At 41.4% G+C, this 13473-nt stretch overlaps 1 protein-coding gene across 1 annotated transcript in view; it reads left to right on the top strand.

Moving 5' to 3' along the window:
* Window positions 1–13473, top strand: part of Znf704 (zinc finger protein 704) — a 172448-nt gene that overhangs the window by 8570 nt on the left and 150405 nt on the right. Inside the window, exon 2 of the mRNA XM_004639762.2 lies at window positions 7705–7946. Within this exon, the coding sequence (XP_004639819.1) occupies window positions 7726–7946 (221 nt within the window). The 5' untranslated portion in view covers window positions 7705–7725. The remainder of the gene's footprint in view (window positions 1–7704; window positions 7947–13473) is intronic.

The raw sequence follows: 13473 nt of genomic DNA, 5'->3' as shown, positions 1-13473 counted from the left end.
TCCCAGGTAGTTTATATGTACATATGTATTTAATTCATTGTAACTAATTTGATGTTTTATAGTAAATTGTTAAGTACTGTTCTAAGAGTTGACCTGAAGGGAGAAGGAATAAAAAGCTTCCTGTTACTCATATTTTCCTAGGCATATACTTAGTAATAAATAATCATTTAAAATGAAAAGTATTTCAGTGAGACTTACAGGTCTCTGAGATGGTTTCTGACTAGAGTCTATGATTTCATGAAAATGCAGTTAAATAGGAAGCAATCCTTTTAGATACAAAATGTTTCATTTCCAATGTGATAGAGCAAAAGGAGGAAAAAAGGAAGAGAAGGCTAGACGAGAGCTGGAAGCAGAAGTGGGTGCCGTTGGAGAAACACTGACAGGCTTCATTTCCTCTTCCAGTTCCTGCTTAGTACGCGACCCCTTAGCATTGTAGGTGGGCCATCTTCTCCAGAGAGAACATTCTCAGCTCATCCCCATGAGATGCTCTGCCGGATCACCCAACCTTGTTGCAGTTTGTCAGTATTCACTCTGAAGGGTGACAGCCTGAACCAGCCACTACAGGTTCAGCAACCCATGTCTGAAATGCTTTGGCCCTGAAGTATTTTAGATTGTTTTTGCTTTTGGAATATTTTCTTATACCTAATGACATATCTTGGGATTGTGTCTCAAGTCTAAACCCTGGAAAAATCGTGAAGGCTGCTGGAAATGATTTGCAGGCTCCTTTTCTAGTTTATATGTTCAGAGCTGACGGTGCTGGTTTGGAGAAGACCCGGGCTCCCCCGAGGTGATCAGTGTGGCACAGCAGCTCAGCCCTCCACGTAGGTGTCACTCCTGGAAGAAGCTGTCGGTGTCTATCAGGTCACCTTCTCTTCCTAGTGCTTTAAGGACTCCGGGAGCTCCTAAACACCACTCCTTCTCCAGCAGATGGTTCACCCTGGAGGCACACATTGGCCTGCCCTTGCCTGTGTGCATGCTCATTCCTCTTTTTGCCTTTTGCACGCACAAACTTTGATGCTGCTGTTGATTTCTCTTGGTTCAGAGTTCTTGTTCTTTCTGACTGTCTTCTATCATTGATCCTTTTGTCTGCTTAGAAGCTATAGGGTAATTTCTCAGGTGACCTCAACTCTTCCATTAATAAGAATATCAGTTTATATTTATGAGTCACATAATTAATTGATACCAGCCTCAAAGAAGGAAAGTGGCTTAGCACAGACTTTGAGCAGTTTTATTACCAGGGCACTGTGCAAATTGGAGCTGGGAGAAGCGAGAGGTATAGAACGTTCCCATCTAGCTGGATGAGTTGGACACACATCCCTGTTCCATAGGGGAGCAAGTCTGGGACCTGGCTCAGACGGAGTGGATCTTAGCCGCATCGTTCCTGTGTATGGGGTAACAGCACAACTGCCTGCAGCAGCCTGGGTTGCCTGCAGCAGCCTGGGTTGCTTGCGCTGAAAAGAGAAGTGACCCCTGTGCATCTTGATTTCCAAATTTCTGGTTTAGATGCTCTTAGGGAATATAGCCTCCCCGTCAGTCACTGCTGCTTTGGTTCTAAACAGTTGAGCCAGAATTTACATGCCATAGCATTCATCCCACAATAAGAGTACAGTGTGATGAACATTGGTAAATATGTAGCTTAAACGTCCCTACAGTCTGGTTCTGGAACATTCCTAGCACCTGAAAAGGTCCTTTATGACCAGTTTTTATCAGCCCCACCCCCACCCCAGGCAGTCACTGATATTCTTTCTATCTCTGTAGATTTATCTGCCTTGTCTGGAAATCTTGTAGGAGTGGAATCCGACATTCTTTTCTAATAGGAGCTCCCATCGGTGCTCCTCGGCGCTCGGCGCAGGTGTTAGGCCTGGTCTCGCCGGCGCTGCCAGCAGTGTGTGCTCAGGCCGCTCCCACCTCGGACTCCTGGTTCTCACCCCTCTATGCCACGAGGGTCCTCTGGGCCCTTGTGAGCCCTACCTCCCAAGGCTTGACTTCATGTATTCTTTCCAATCTTCTCTCTTGTGAACTTTGCTTCCTTCTTTTTCTCTTTTTTATCTTTTTAACACAATGTCTGATATCAAGAAAAGAAAACTTAAAACATGTACTACATGTGTGAAAGCTTTAAAGCATGCAAACACAGTGAATGGACAGCTGCCTCCAGCCCTCCACTGGTTACAGGAACCTGTGACACACACAGTTTAATATCCTTGTCTCATCTTCACTGTAATTGCTTCTCTTTCTCTTCTTTTTCTTTTTTGATATATGCACTGGAGATTGAACAGGTCTTTGTGCTGAGCTACATCCTCTCTCAGCTCTCCCCCTCTTTGCAATGCTAAGTATTGAATCCAACACCTTCACCCTGGTCCTCATCTCTGGCCCATTCATTCATTCATTCACTTGTTTGTCTGTCTGCTTATTAATAGGGTCTAACCAAACTGCTAAGTTGCCAGTCTGAACACAAACTTGAGATCTTCCTGCTTCAGCCTACCAAGGTGCTAGGATAACTATGCCCACTTTTAATTCCACTTTTAAGTTTTAGGAAAAATTTCAGCAACTTAAAATTTTCCCTTCCATAGTAGTATGAATTTTTTAAAAAAATTTACAGACCACTTAGTTCATGCTAATAACATAAGAGGCAAGGACCTGCCGTGTGTCACCCAGGGCAGTGGCTGTGCACTATAGGCATTTGGTCCCAGTTCCTCTGGACTTGTTTTATTGCCTTCAGCTTCAGGGCTACGTTCCTCATACAGCGTCTCATGACATCCTTAGCTTGGCAGTCAGATCACTGGAATGATAGAGGCTTTGTTGGCTTGGGAGGTTTTTTGATTTCCTGGTTTTCAGTTCATTTCTGAAAAATAAATTCGTCAGTAAATTACTTTTGTTCTGCTGCTTTATACAGAACTTCATATTCAACTCGATACCTTCCTAGCTGCATTTTCTCTCCAGCTGTTAGTGCCTAGAGTCACTGCTGTTGGATTTATCTCTGCTTTACTGTAGATTTGAGCAAGTTCTGAGCCCACGGGCCTTTATCTTCTCAGTTTCCTACTTATTTTTTGCAAGTTGGTCCTCAAGCCCAGTCAGGCCACCAGCTAGTTTGTGAAATTGGCCAGTGGTGCTCACCGTGTCCTTACCCTCTTCTGGAGCTCTGAGGTCTCCTCAGTAATCTGAGTCCCACAGCTGAAGCTTATTCAGCTCATCAGAGCACAAGCCAGCTTCCCCAGGCTGTCTTGGGCCGAAGGTGCTTCCCTTCCAGGTTTCCTAGAGAAGGTCTGCTCTGAAGGGGTGAGCGTGGCAGTTAGGAGGAGGCGACTCCGAGGAGCACACATTGGGAAGCCTGGCATCCAGTTGCTTGTCACAGGCCACCTTCGTTCTGTGCACATTTCTTGCGTCCCTGCTACAGGTAGCCCTGCTCAATGGTAGGGGTATAGGATGAATGTGACATGGTGCCTGTCCCGGGGGAGCACGTGCTTCACAAGAAAGGAGGCCAGGGAAAAGGCATCCTTGGCAGAGAGCACAGCAAGGATGTAGGCCACTTGTCCCTGAAAAGGCCTGTCCTGCCTGCCGACCCTGTGGCAGCCACATGTTTTGCCCCAGGCTTCCTCTGTGGACTAGCGGCTTCCACAGTTCTACTTTCAAACAAGGAGTCTGTGCTTAGTTGTCTTTGAAATCCATCCCATTGCTAAAAGTCTCTGGTTATGATTAAACGATGTGTTGTTTAAAAACTATTTTAGAAGATTTATAGCTTGCATTGTTAAATATTACTATAATGTGATTTATTATAAAGCCCAGGCCCACAGCATGGCATACAATCATAGTGTTTCTATAGGAAATGTATTCTATTTCTTTGTATTTACTTTGTATTTTTCTCTCTAAAATTGTGTTGCTAAAGTTGGTTGTCCAGGCATGGTGGCACACACCTGTAATCCCAGTAGCCAAAAGGTGGAGGCAGGAGGATCGTGGTGAATTAAAGACCACTTCGGGCTCCAAAATGAGCTCAAGGCCAGCCTGAACTATATAGTGAGACCCTGTCTTAAAAAGACAAAAAATAAAATAAAAGTTAGAAGACTTCTAATGGTTGCCCCCTTCCTTTAAAGGTTGGGTAGATTCCATTTACTCAGTCCACTGGGCTCCGAGACAGGCATGGATGTCAAGTTCAACTTGATACTGGCGGCTATGTGTCTAATTAACACACATTCAACACTTATGGTGAAGCTGTTGATAATCAAAACTGACGCCTTTTTTTTTTTCTTATTGTATACCTATGTTTATAGTATTTCTGTTGCAATTTAGGGTGGGAACAGAAGTAACAGTCACCTCTCTGTCACCTCCAGGTCCAGGCAGAAAACTTGCATAGAAGGAGAGATATTTAAAAGCTTAATAATTATATTTGTTGATTTTTCTAAGCTACCTTTTTGCAAAACATTCATTGCCTTTTTGGAGGTGTGAAATATTTTCTTCTTTCTTTGTATATTGATGTTGTTGCAACCTCACAAACACACATTCATTTTTCTTAGACATTTATTTTACTTCATTCAGGCATTTTAAGAAATATGGTGACTTGCTGGGGAGATAGCTCAGCAGAATAAGTACCTGCCTGGCATGTGCAGGGTCCTGAGTTCAATCCCCAGTACCGGAAGGAAAAAAAAAAAAAAAGAAATATGGTGACTTGTTAATGAGTTGCAGGTAGACTGAAGGTAGGAGACATCTTCATGTGGAGCTGGTTGTAGGAATGAGAGAATCATGGGAGCGTGCCTTCTTTCTCCCGCTGGGATGAAGCATGAGGCACAAGACATCGCTGGGCTCCAGAGATTGTTAGCAGTTTAACATATATCTGAGTTTTCCTTCATTTGAGAATGGCCAGTCATCAGTACTGTACTCTGCTGTTACTGAACACAGTGTCTCATTTTATTCCAAACCTGCCTTAGACTTGGGCTTTTGAGCCTATAAATTTATTTGATCATAGTGTTTTTGTTTTTTCTCCTACCTAAAGCTTAAAAGGAACAAATGTAAGCCCGGCATGGTGGCACATGCCTATAATCCTAGCACTCCCGGGAGTCTGGGACAGGAAGATTGTCTGAGTTCAAGGTCAGCCTGCATTGCATACTGAGTGCACGACTAGTCTGGGCCACATAGTGAGGACCCAGCTAAGAAAGAAAAACCCAACAAAACAGAACAAAAAACAAATTCGCCTTCTGTCTAAGTAGTAGATAGATAAAGAATTATTCTACAAGTGGAGTCTGCCAACTGTCTCCACAAGAAGGGATGAATTACTTTACTGCCTGTGTAAGGTCTTATAGGTGGGCATATTTTGAAATCACTATCTCAGTTACTCTTCTCTCATTGCTGGGACAAATGCCTGACACCCAAAATGAAGGAAGGAAAAGTTTATTTAGCTCACGGTTACTAGAGAGTTCAGTCCATACTCAGTTGGCTCCAAGGCAGAGTGGCACTTGGCAGAGAGCAGCCTTTCATGTTGGCAGCAAAGAGCAGAGAGGAGTAGCGGCAACAATGGCTACAGAGAGCAAGTCTGTCTCCCTTAAGTTGCATTCAGGCTGTCTGCCCCAGGCTGGGTGTAGTACTCACACCCATAATCCCAGCAGAACTCACACCCATAATCCCAGTGGATCATGATTTAATCACAAACTCTAGAAGTCCACGCCATGACTGCATGAGGCTTTGGGGGGACAACTAGACACAAACTATAACAATCACTCAAGTGATTCCTGATGTTCCCTCCAGGTTATGAAGGAGTCTGACTTTTCTTTGTATATTTAGTGTACTCCAAGCTTCATTTACAATAGCAGTTCCTTACAAGAACATTTTTGCTGGATGCAGCAGTGCACACCTGTAATCCCAGCACTTGAGAGCCTGAGGCAGGAGCATCACCCCAAATTTGAGGCCAACCTGGGCTATATAGTCAGTTCAAGGCCAGCCTGAACTGCATAGTGAGACCCTGTTACCAAACAAAGCCTTTTTAAAACTTTATTCTCCATTTATAGTACTCATAAATTTAGAAATAGTAGAATTCAATCCACTGAGTTTTAATTTGTATTTGTCTTATACCCTAATCATTGCATTTAGTTCAAATGATAAGAAAAATTAGCCTGATTTTTTTTTTTTTTTTTTTTTTTTATGATTTAGCTGTAGAAGGAGTTTTATTTTTTATTTATTTTTTTAGGGAAGGGTTTACAGGATGTTCAGAGTCTCACTACTAGATCAGACTCGAGTGATCTGCCTGCTTACAGCCTCCCAAGAGCTGGGATTACAGGCACCAGCTACCATGCCCAGTCTTGATTGCTGTCTCAGTGCACCCTGGGGGCGGAGCTGGCATGACAGGCCTGGGGAATCAAACCCCTGGCTGCTACACCTGCTTGCAGGCGCTTTAATCCCTTGAGCTATTTGGCCGGCCCTTAGAAGGGGTTTTATTAAGATACTAACTAGAGAAAAAATAAAAATGTAGTTCTTCCTGAACTGTGGAGCATAGTTAAGAGGGGTATTAATAGTCAGAGATAAAGTTCAACTTTATATGTGAAAGCTCTTCTGTTGAACCTGATAAGCCAGAAATATTTAAATTAATCTTCCTAATTATGAAAAACAATATTTTAAATTTAAAAATTTAGAGATCCCGATATCTTCAAAGAAAGACATTTCTTGTGTTTGCATTGTAACAGATATATCACTTGTACATTACCTTGGAGTTTTTGTCTTCAGTTATTGCTGTGAAGTTCATGTGACTTATAATTCACCATTTAAACCATACAATTCAGGGAACATCAAAAGAAAACCTTTTTCCAATTGAGCATTCAATCCCCATTTCCCTTTTCCCTGGTCCCCAAGAGCCACTGACCTGCTTGATGTCTTAGTAGGTTTGCATCTTCTGAGTCATATGGAATTATGCACTGTGCCGCCGTTGGCGTCTGGCATCTTTTGCTTCACATATTGTTTTCAAGGTTCATTCATTTTTTTAAGCATATATTGGCATCTCATTCCTTTTTATGGCTGAATAATACTCCATTGTGTGGGTCTACCATGTAGTCCTTATTCATCAGTTAATGACATTTTGTGTCCATCGTTTTACTATTGTGAATAGTAAATTGTAGCATAAAGGGCATCCTTTATACTACATCCTTTATGAGCATCCACATAAATTTTTGTCTAGAAATCTGTTCTTACATACCTAGGAGTAGAATAATTGGAACATAGCATAATTCTGTACTTCACTTTTTGAAATGCCAAATTATTTCCTGCCTCCATTACACGTTTTAGAATCCAGCCATTACTGTGTGAGGGCTCCAGTTTCACCAACATTTGTTTTATCGGGGCTTTCTCTTTGTTAGCTTTTTTCTGTAGCCTCTTACTGAAAAAGTCATACTTAATTATAGTTTTGGTTTGTGTTTTCCTGGTAATTAACGATTTCGAACATCTTTTTGTGTACTTACTGTGACTTTGTATATTTGTTTTAGAGAATTGTCTACTAAAGTTCTGCACTCATTTTTTTTATTGTCATAAAGAAAAACATAGCTTGAGTTACTGTCCCTAAAAATATTAGTAATTGTACGTCACTTTGTAGTGCTAGCTATTGTGTTTCTGCGCTGCATGTTCCCTTTTAAACTACAAACTCTGACGGTCGGGGAGAAGAATGTCTGTTGTCTCCGCCTGCCACCCAGCCCCTGCTATGTCGTGTAAGAATGGCTATGCCTCCTTTCACAGGTGGGGAGCATTAAGCGAGAAATGACCTTCACATTTCAAGCTGAGGACTTCAAGCGTGACTCCAGTAAGAAGCTGTCTCACCATCACCTGTTCCCCTTGGCCATGGAGGAAGACATGAAGACGGTAGACACTAAAAAAGCCGGCCGGATCCTTGACCAGGAGAAGGAGAACACTCGTTCCATCTGTCTCCTCGAGCAGAAACGAAAAGTTGTCTCTTCCAATATTGATGTCCCTCCAGCAAGGTAAGGGGACGTTAGCCTTCCGTGCGCCGGCATTGGGAAGTTTGCAGACAGCACATGCAGTCCCTGGTGTGGCGCCTCAGTGGAGCACAGGTTGGGAGAGGGTGTCCTGCCTGGATTTTTTCTGTTGCTTGTGGGAGTAGCGCAGGTGGCAGTACTCTTTATGAGCTGACTCTGAGGCTGCTGTAGTTTGAACTACTTTAGTTCTAGTGAAGAATACTTCATTAGATTTTGGTAGAAGACTAATAAAGAGCGAAAGTATAAATGCACAAGAAATACGTAGAGTGAGTTGTGAAATGCAGGGCTGAGACGCCCTGAAGCCTGTGTGCTCAGGCCCTGGTCATGGGTTGTCACGTTATGGGTGCAGGTTAAACTCGGCCTCTGCTCTGTTTTTGTGTGGCCTGTGCAATAAGGACCATTTGTATATTTTTAAAGAATTAAAAACAAAGAATATGTGACACTTTTCAATAGGTGGCCTGCAAAAGCCTAAAATACTTAAAAACATTTAGTTACCTCTGATTTATATTGCACTTCTCTTTTAAAAACAAGTTTCCTAACTTAAAATTCGGCCAAGCAAATTTATCTGAAATAGCCAAAGGTATTTTTCACATTGTAATTTTATTTATGAAATGATACCCATTGTCCAGCCGCACAGCCACGAAGGGCTCTACTACAGCAGGATAACAGTGGACAGCGCAGGAGCAAACACAGCCTCCCACTTGCTTTCTGGCTTATTCTTTGTTTCACTGAGAAAGTAATCCCAAAGGCGGCCGGGCTCCGAGGCCTTTTTGTTCGTGTTGTATCCCTCGCACTAGAGCCACTTTATCTTCTAGGAGCTCCATGAATATTTTTCAGATGAAGGAAGGAATGGAAATGCTGTAGTATGAGAAGTTGTGTATTTTTAATATGTGTACCATATCTTGTTGCCAAAAAATCATGTATAATGCAACTTTATAAGCAATTGTTGAGAAGTCCTGCCTTTGTTCAAGTGATTTCTGACAGCTAACTAGGAAAACAGTATCTTTAGAAAAAGAATAAATGATCCCTTTCCACCTGTTCACTTCTTCTAATTGGAAGCTTTGTTTGTTTTTTCTATATTATATCAAATACCTTCACTGAGATATTCCATATTCTGTCCTGCTATGAAATCTGTCAAACTTTCTAGAATTATAGACCTCTTTGTTTCTTTTAACCTTTAAATGACAATTTTTGTTACTGTTGTTTAACTACTTGGAATTATTTGCTTTCTGTTTTTCCATATAAAGTACATGTTAAATTATTTGGGATTAGTTCTTTTGGCTGTGGCTTCATTATGAAGCGTTTTCTCACACCCTGAAGTGGTGGGCGCTTCAGTTCAGATCGATCGTTTGGTTGACTCATAAGAAAAATGGCATGCTAACAGTGTAAAATGTGAAACGCCATGCTTTTATTTTCTTCCAGAAATAAAAGTTAGAGTGTAGGGCAAGAGTTAGACTCCTGGTGTCAGATAGTTTAGTAGTCACTTGCAATTCTGCAGAACCTACTATACATAAAATTTTCATTAGACTGTTGTATATGTTAAAAGACCGGTAATTAGTCACTTAAAATTGCCAGAGATTGTTTTAGGTGTACCTTTATTCTTTAATTTCTCTCTTCTTACAGTAGCTTCTTAGAAAATAATGAAAGGGAAGGGAGGAGAATGCTTTCTGCCCCTTTGACTCTGGCACAGAACATTGACTGTTCCTCCACCTACGCTTGCTCACCAACTGTGAATGAAAGGACAGGGTTCAGATGAGTGCTCGTGCCATGCTCTTAAGGACTGAGCAGAAATTAGGCTTTTAAATCTGTTGAATATGCAGAAAAAGTCTCCAACAAGGTATAATTTAAGGTGTATTAATCTGTTATTGGAGATGCTACCTAAAGCTTCCTTATTTGCAGTTCCCACTCAAAATTTGTATTCATTGCTACAGTAAAAATGTAATCAGTAGAGCCTGCCAAATAGCTCAGTGGACTAAAGCGCCTGCTTAGGCAGAGCGCAGAGGCTGGGGTTTGATCCCCAGTCCCCCTGTGCCAGCCCCACCCCTGATTAATCACTTTAATTAGGGCATGCTGAGACAAGGATTGAGATAGGGTGTGGTAGTGTGCGCCATAATCCCAGCACTTGGGAGGCTGAAAACAGGTGGATCACTAGGAGTCCGATCTACATAGTGAGACCCTGAACACCCTGTAGACCCTTACAAAAAAATAAAAATGTAATCACTGTAAACATGCAGGCACTTGGTGAAGTAAAATTCTTTTTTATTAAATGGTCATGAAGAAATCAGAAAGTGTATAGAAAATATATATATCTAACTCTCCAACTTTCTATTTCTGTTTAGTATCAAACTAGTAAATGACAACTTTTCACTAAATGATCACTATTTTGTTTTAAACTCATCTCTGATATGGTACAAACACATACTTTTTCTGTTTATTAAGGAGAAATATGTATGTTTTTGGTGTGTAAATAATGAAATTTGAGTAAATCTAGATGATAGTGAAAATTTATTGATCTAAGGAAGTCTGTATATTTTATTAAATATACATGTACATACATGTAATCTACACTGTATGTCTGTGCGCATGATTACTGCGGCTCAGCTTCCTAATTGCTTTTGCTCACTTCTCAGAGGGACCATAGTCATCTCAGGCCTGTAAGGTTACACTGGCACAGAGTTCCTTAAAAAAATTGGTTCCCTGTAATGGTTCCCATTTTATCTTTTACGTATTCCCACCCTGAGAGTGTGGTTGAAGTTTGCTTTCCATGGTTTGCAAAAGGAAACTGAAGTTTGTTTTCTGCAGACTGTATAGTGAAAATGGTGGCTATATTTTGTGTTTCCAAGTCCCTAGCGAGGTCTGGGGCTTCCTACCACCTTCAAACCTGTGCCTTGCCGTGGCTCAGCGTCGTCTCCATTCGGCAGCTCTTACTGAGTTCCCACTGTGAAGGAACCAACTGCTTCATAGAAACATAAATGGGGAGCGGGTACCCACCTCTTAAGAGCCTAAGTCCAATCAGAGACTGACAGCATAAGTAGCTAATTTCAAGTTACAGCTTTTAATTTTCCTCCTCTTGTTAGAATGGGGCCAATTTGGAATTGAAGGAGAATTATTAATATTAGAAAAGTTATTGATTTGATACATCTATTTAAAGGTATCTCTTCCCCCCCACCCTCCTGTACCAGGGATTGAACTGAGGACCTTGTGCTTGCCAGGCAAGCACTTATTTTACTGCTCTGTCTCCCCATATATCTATTTAAAATGCTGATTTTCTTTTAGTATCTTTAGCAAGATATGGAGGAATGTAATGGAGAAAAGAGTAACTCTGTATCTGAGATTTATTTTATGAAACCCTGTATGTTCCCCCAATTTTTTTCAGGATTCATTTAAAAATCGCCAGTTTCAGAAAGTGTAAATTTCAGTACATAATATTTGTCCAGATGCGTTAGGTGGACTACCTGAGCAGCAAAAGCCAAGAAAGGATTAAGATGTAAACCCTTAATTAGGAGAACTAGGGTGGGAAACAAGGAGGCGGGTGAGAGGAGACGAGCCTGGGAGACCTTTTGGAAATAGGATTGAGGCTTCTCAGTGTTGGACAGTAGGAAGCGGCTGGCTGATTTAACAAAGAATAGAAAAAAGTTTTTTTTGAAAAAACATTTGAAGCACTCTCGCTGGCTTCCAGATTTGCCGGGAGGCAGCAGGACCAAGTCAGGAAACCAAGAGGCTGGTGGGCACCTATCGCTTGGCCTTTTGGCTTCTAATGTGAGCAGCGTGTGTGTAGGGGATTCTCTAGACACAGCCGCGTGGCGTGGACAGAGCTGACCAAGGCCTAGTGGAGCTTGGCATCGGGGATGCTTCCCATCTTACGAACGAGCAACTCGCCCAAGAACACTCAAGGAACAAACAACAGACCTAAGTAAGTTGTGGCCCCAAGTATATTTTTATTCCTTATCAACTCCACTAGAAGGTTATTACTATTTTCAGCTGTCATTTATTGATGTTTTAAAAATACCTGGACAATTCTAATATCACCTAATACGTCTTGCTCCCCATCCCCTGAAACAAGTTGACCATTTAAACAAACATTATTAGATATCTTTGAGCACTGGAGCATAACATTTGTTATTTTCTCTTTCTCTTGCCAGCCATTGTTTTTTTGGAAGTACTGATGCTTAAATTCATTGGATTTCACCCAAGCAGCAATTACAATTTGATTATGCAAAGTAATAACTGTCTTCTAATTATAACCCTAATGCTAAAGAAATCTATTAGTAAACCAGATATAAAACAAGGGAAAAAGAAAACTTTGGCCAAAAATATTCCTAGACTTAACAGCAGTTTATTAGAGTACTACAGACTGTGAGCTTGCCATTGGAATAAAACAAAGCATATGGTACTATTTGTTTTGTAAGGTTTTAAAATATAGCGATACCATATTTATCACTTGCTGGACAAAGCAGAACCATCTCTTCCTAATCAGATGCCATTCCGGAAACCACAAAGCATAGAAGAACTCCAAAAACTTGTTGAATTTTGGGTTTAGAGATGGAAAGTGATGGAAGCTCTGAGTTATGTGGATTTGGTGGATACAGGGGAAAATCATGAACTGGTTTGGCTACTCTTTTCAGGGATGGTGACTGCATTTTCTCCTCTATCTTTTATGGATTACAGACCATTTGTAGGAGGGTCTGTATGTCAAATTTGAAATCATGTGAGATAACCCAAAATTGCTGTTTTATTTCTGAATCTGGAGAAGCCCAGCAGTTCCTAGAGAAATGTTAGCTTTAAATGCATTAGAAACCTAGGAGGCCCAACCCCTGTCATCAGTATAGAAAAAAAAAAAAAAAAATGACTTCAACATTTTAAAACATTTTTTAAATTCAAAAAAGTCGCGTATTTCCTTTTACAAGTTATTTTAGGATGGCAATATAAAGGCACTCCTCCACGCAGGAGAAATAGCAGTGCTCCATGTGTGGGCTCCCCGTGAGAATGCAGGCAATTTCCATGAAGGACCTTTAACAAGAATCTCCCAGTAAACCTTTATGTGTTTTCATCCCTTCTTATCATTTCAGTAGTTCAAGGCAGCAAGCAGCTGTTGCTCCTGATTTCCTGCTATAGTCTGTTACAGGGCAGCCAAAATGCCCTTTCTGAATCACAGATGTGATTGTGTTGTCCTAGAGACAGGAAGGTGATGGAAGCCGGCACAGTTGAGATTGTGACTTAACGCAACCGTTGTGCTGTCAGCACGCCGCCAGGCCCCGTTCTGCTAGTAGCCGAGGTCCCAAAGTAAACGGAATGAGGGAGAGACAAAGTCTCTGTCTAGAATGTCTTCAGGTGACTTAGGAGCTTGACCTCCCACCTCCATCCCTGGAAAGGCTTGAGACCTGAAACCACTTAAAAAAGAGAAGTAATTCTTGTCTCCCTTCTCTGGGACAAAAAGTTCATTGAATGGAATGGTGGGGTTTCTAGTTTTTTTGTTTTCAAAAATAGCTATCTCCTTATTTCTGTTGGTTTT

The sequence above is a fragment of the Octodon degus genome, unplaced genomic scaffold (assembly GCF_000260255.1).
Source record: "Octodon degus isolate 3935 unplaced genomic scaffold, OctDeg1.0 scaffold00114, whole genome shotgun sequence".
Classification (NCBI taxonomy): domain Eukaryota; kingdom Metazoa; phylum Chordata; class Mammalia; order Rodentia; family Octodontidae; genus Octodon; species Octodon degus.
Note: the sequence above shows the minus strand (reverse complement) of the source record. Positions and strands in the feature narration are given on the sequence as shown.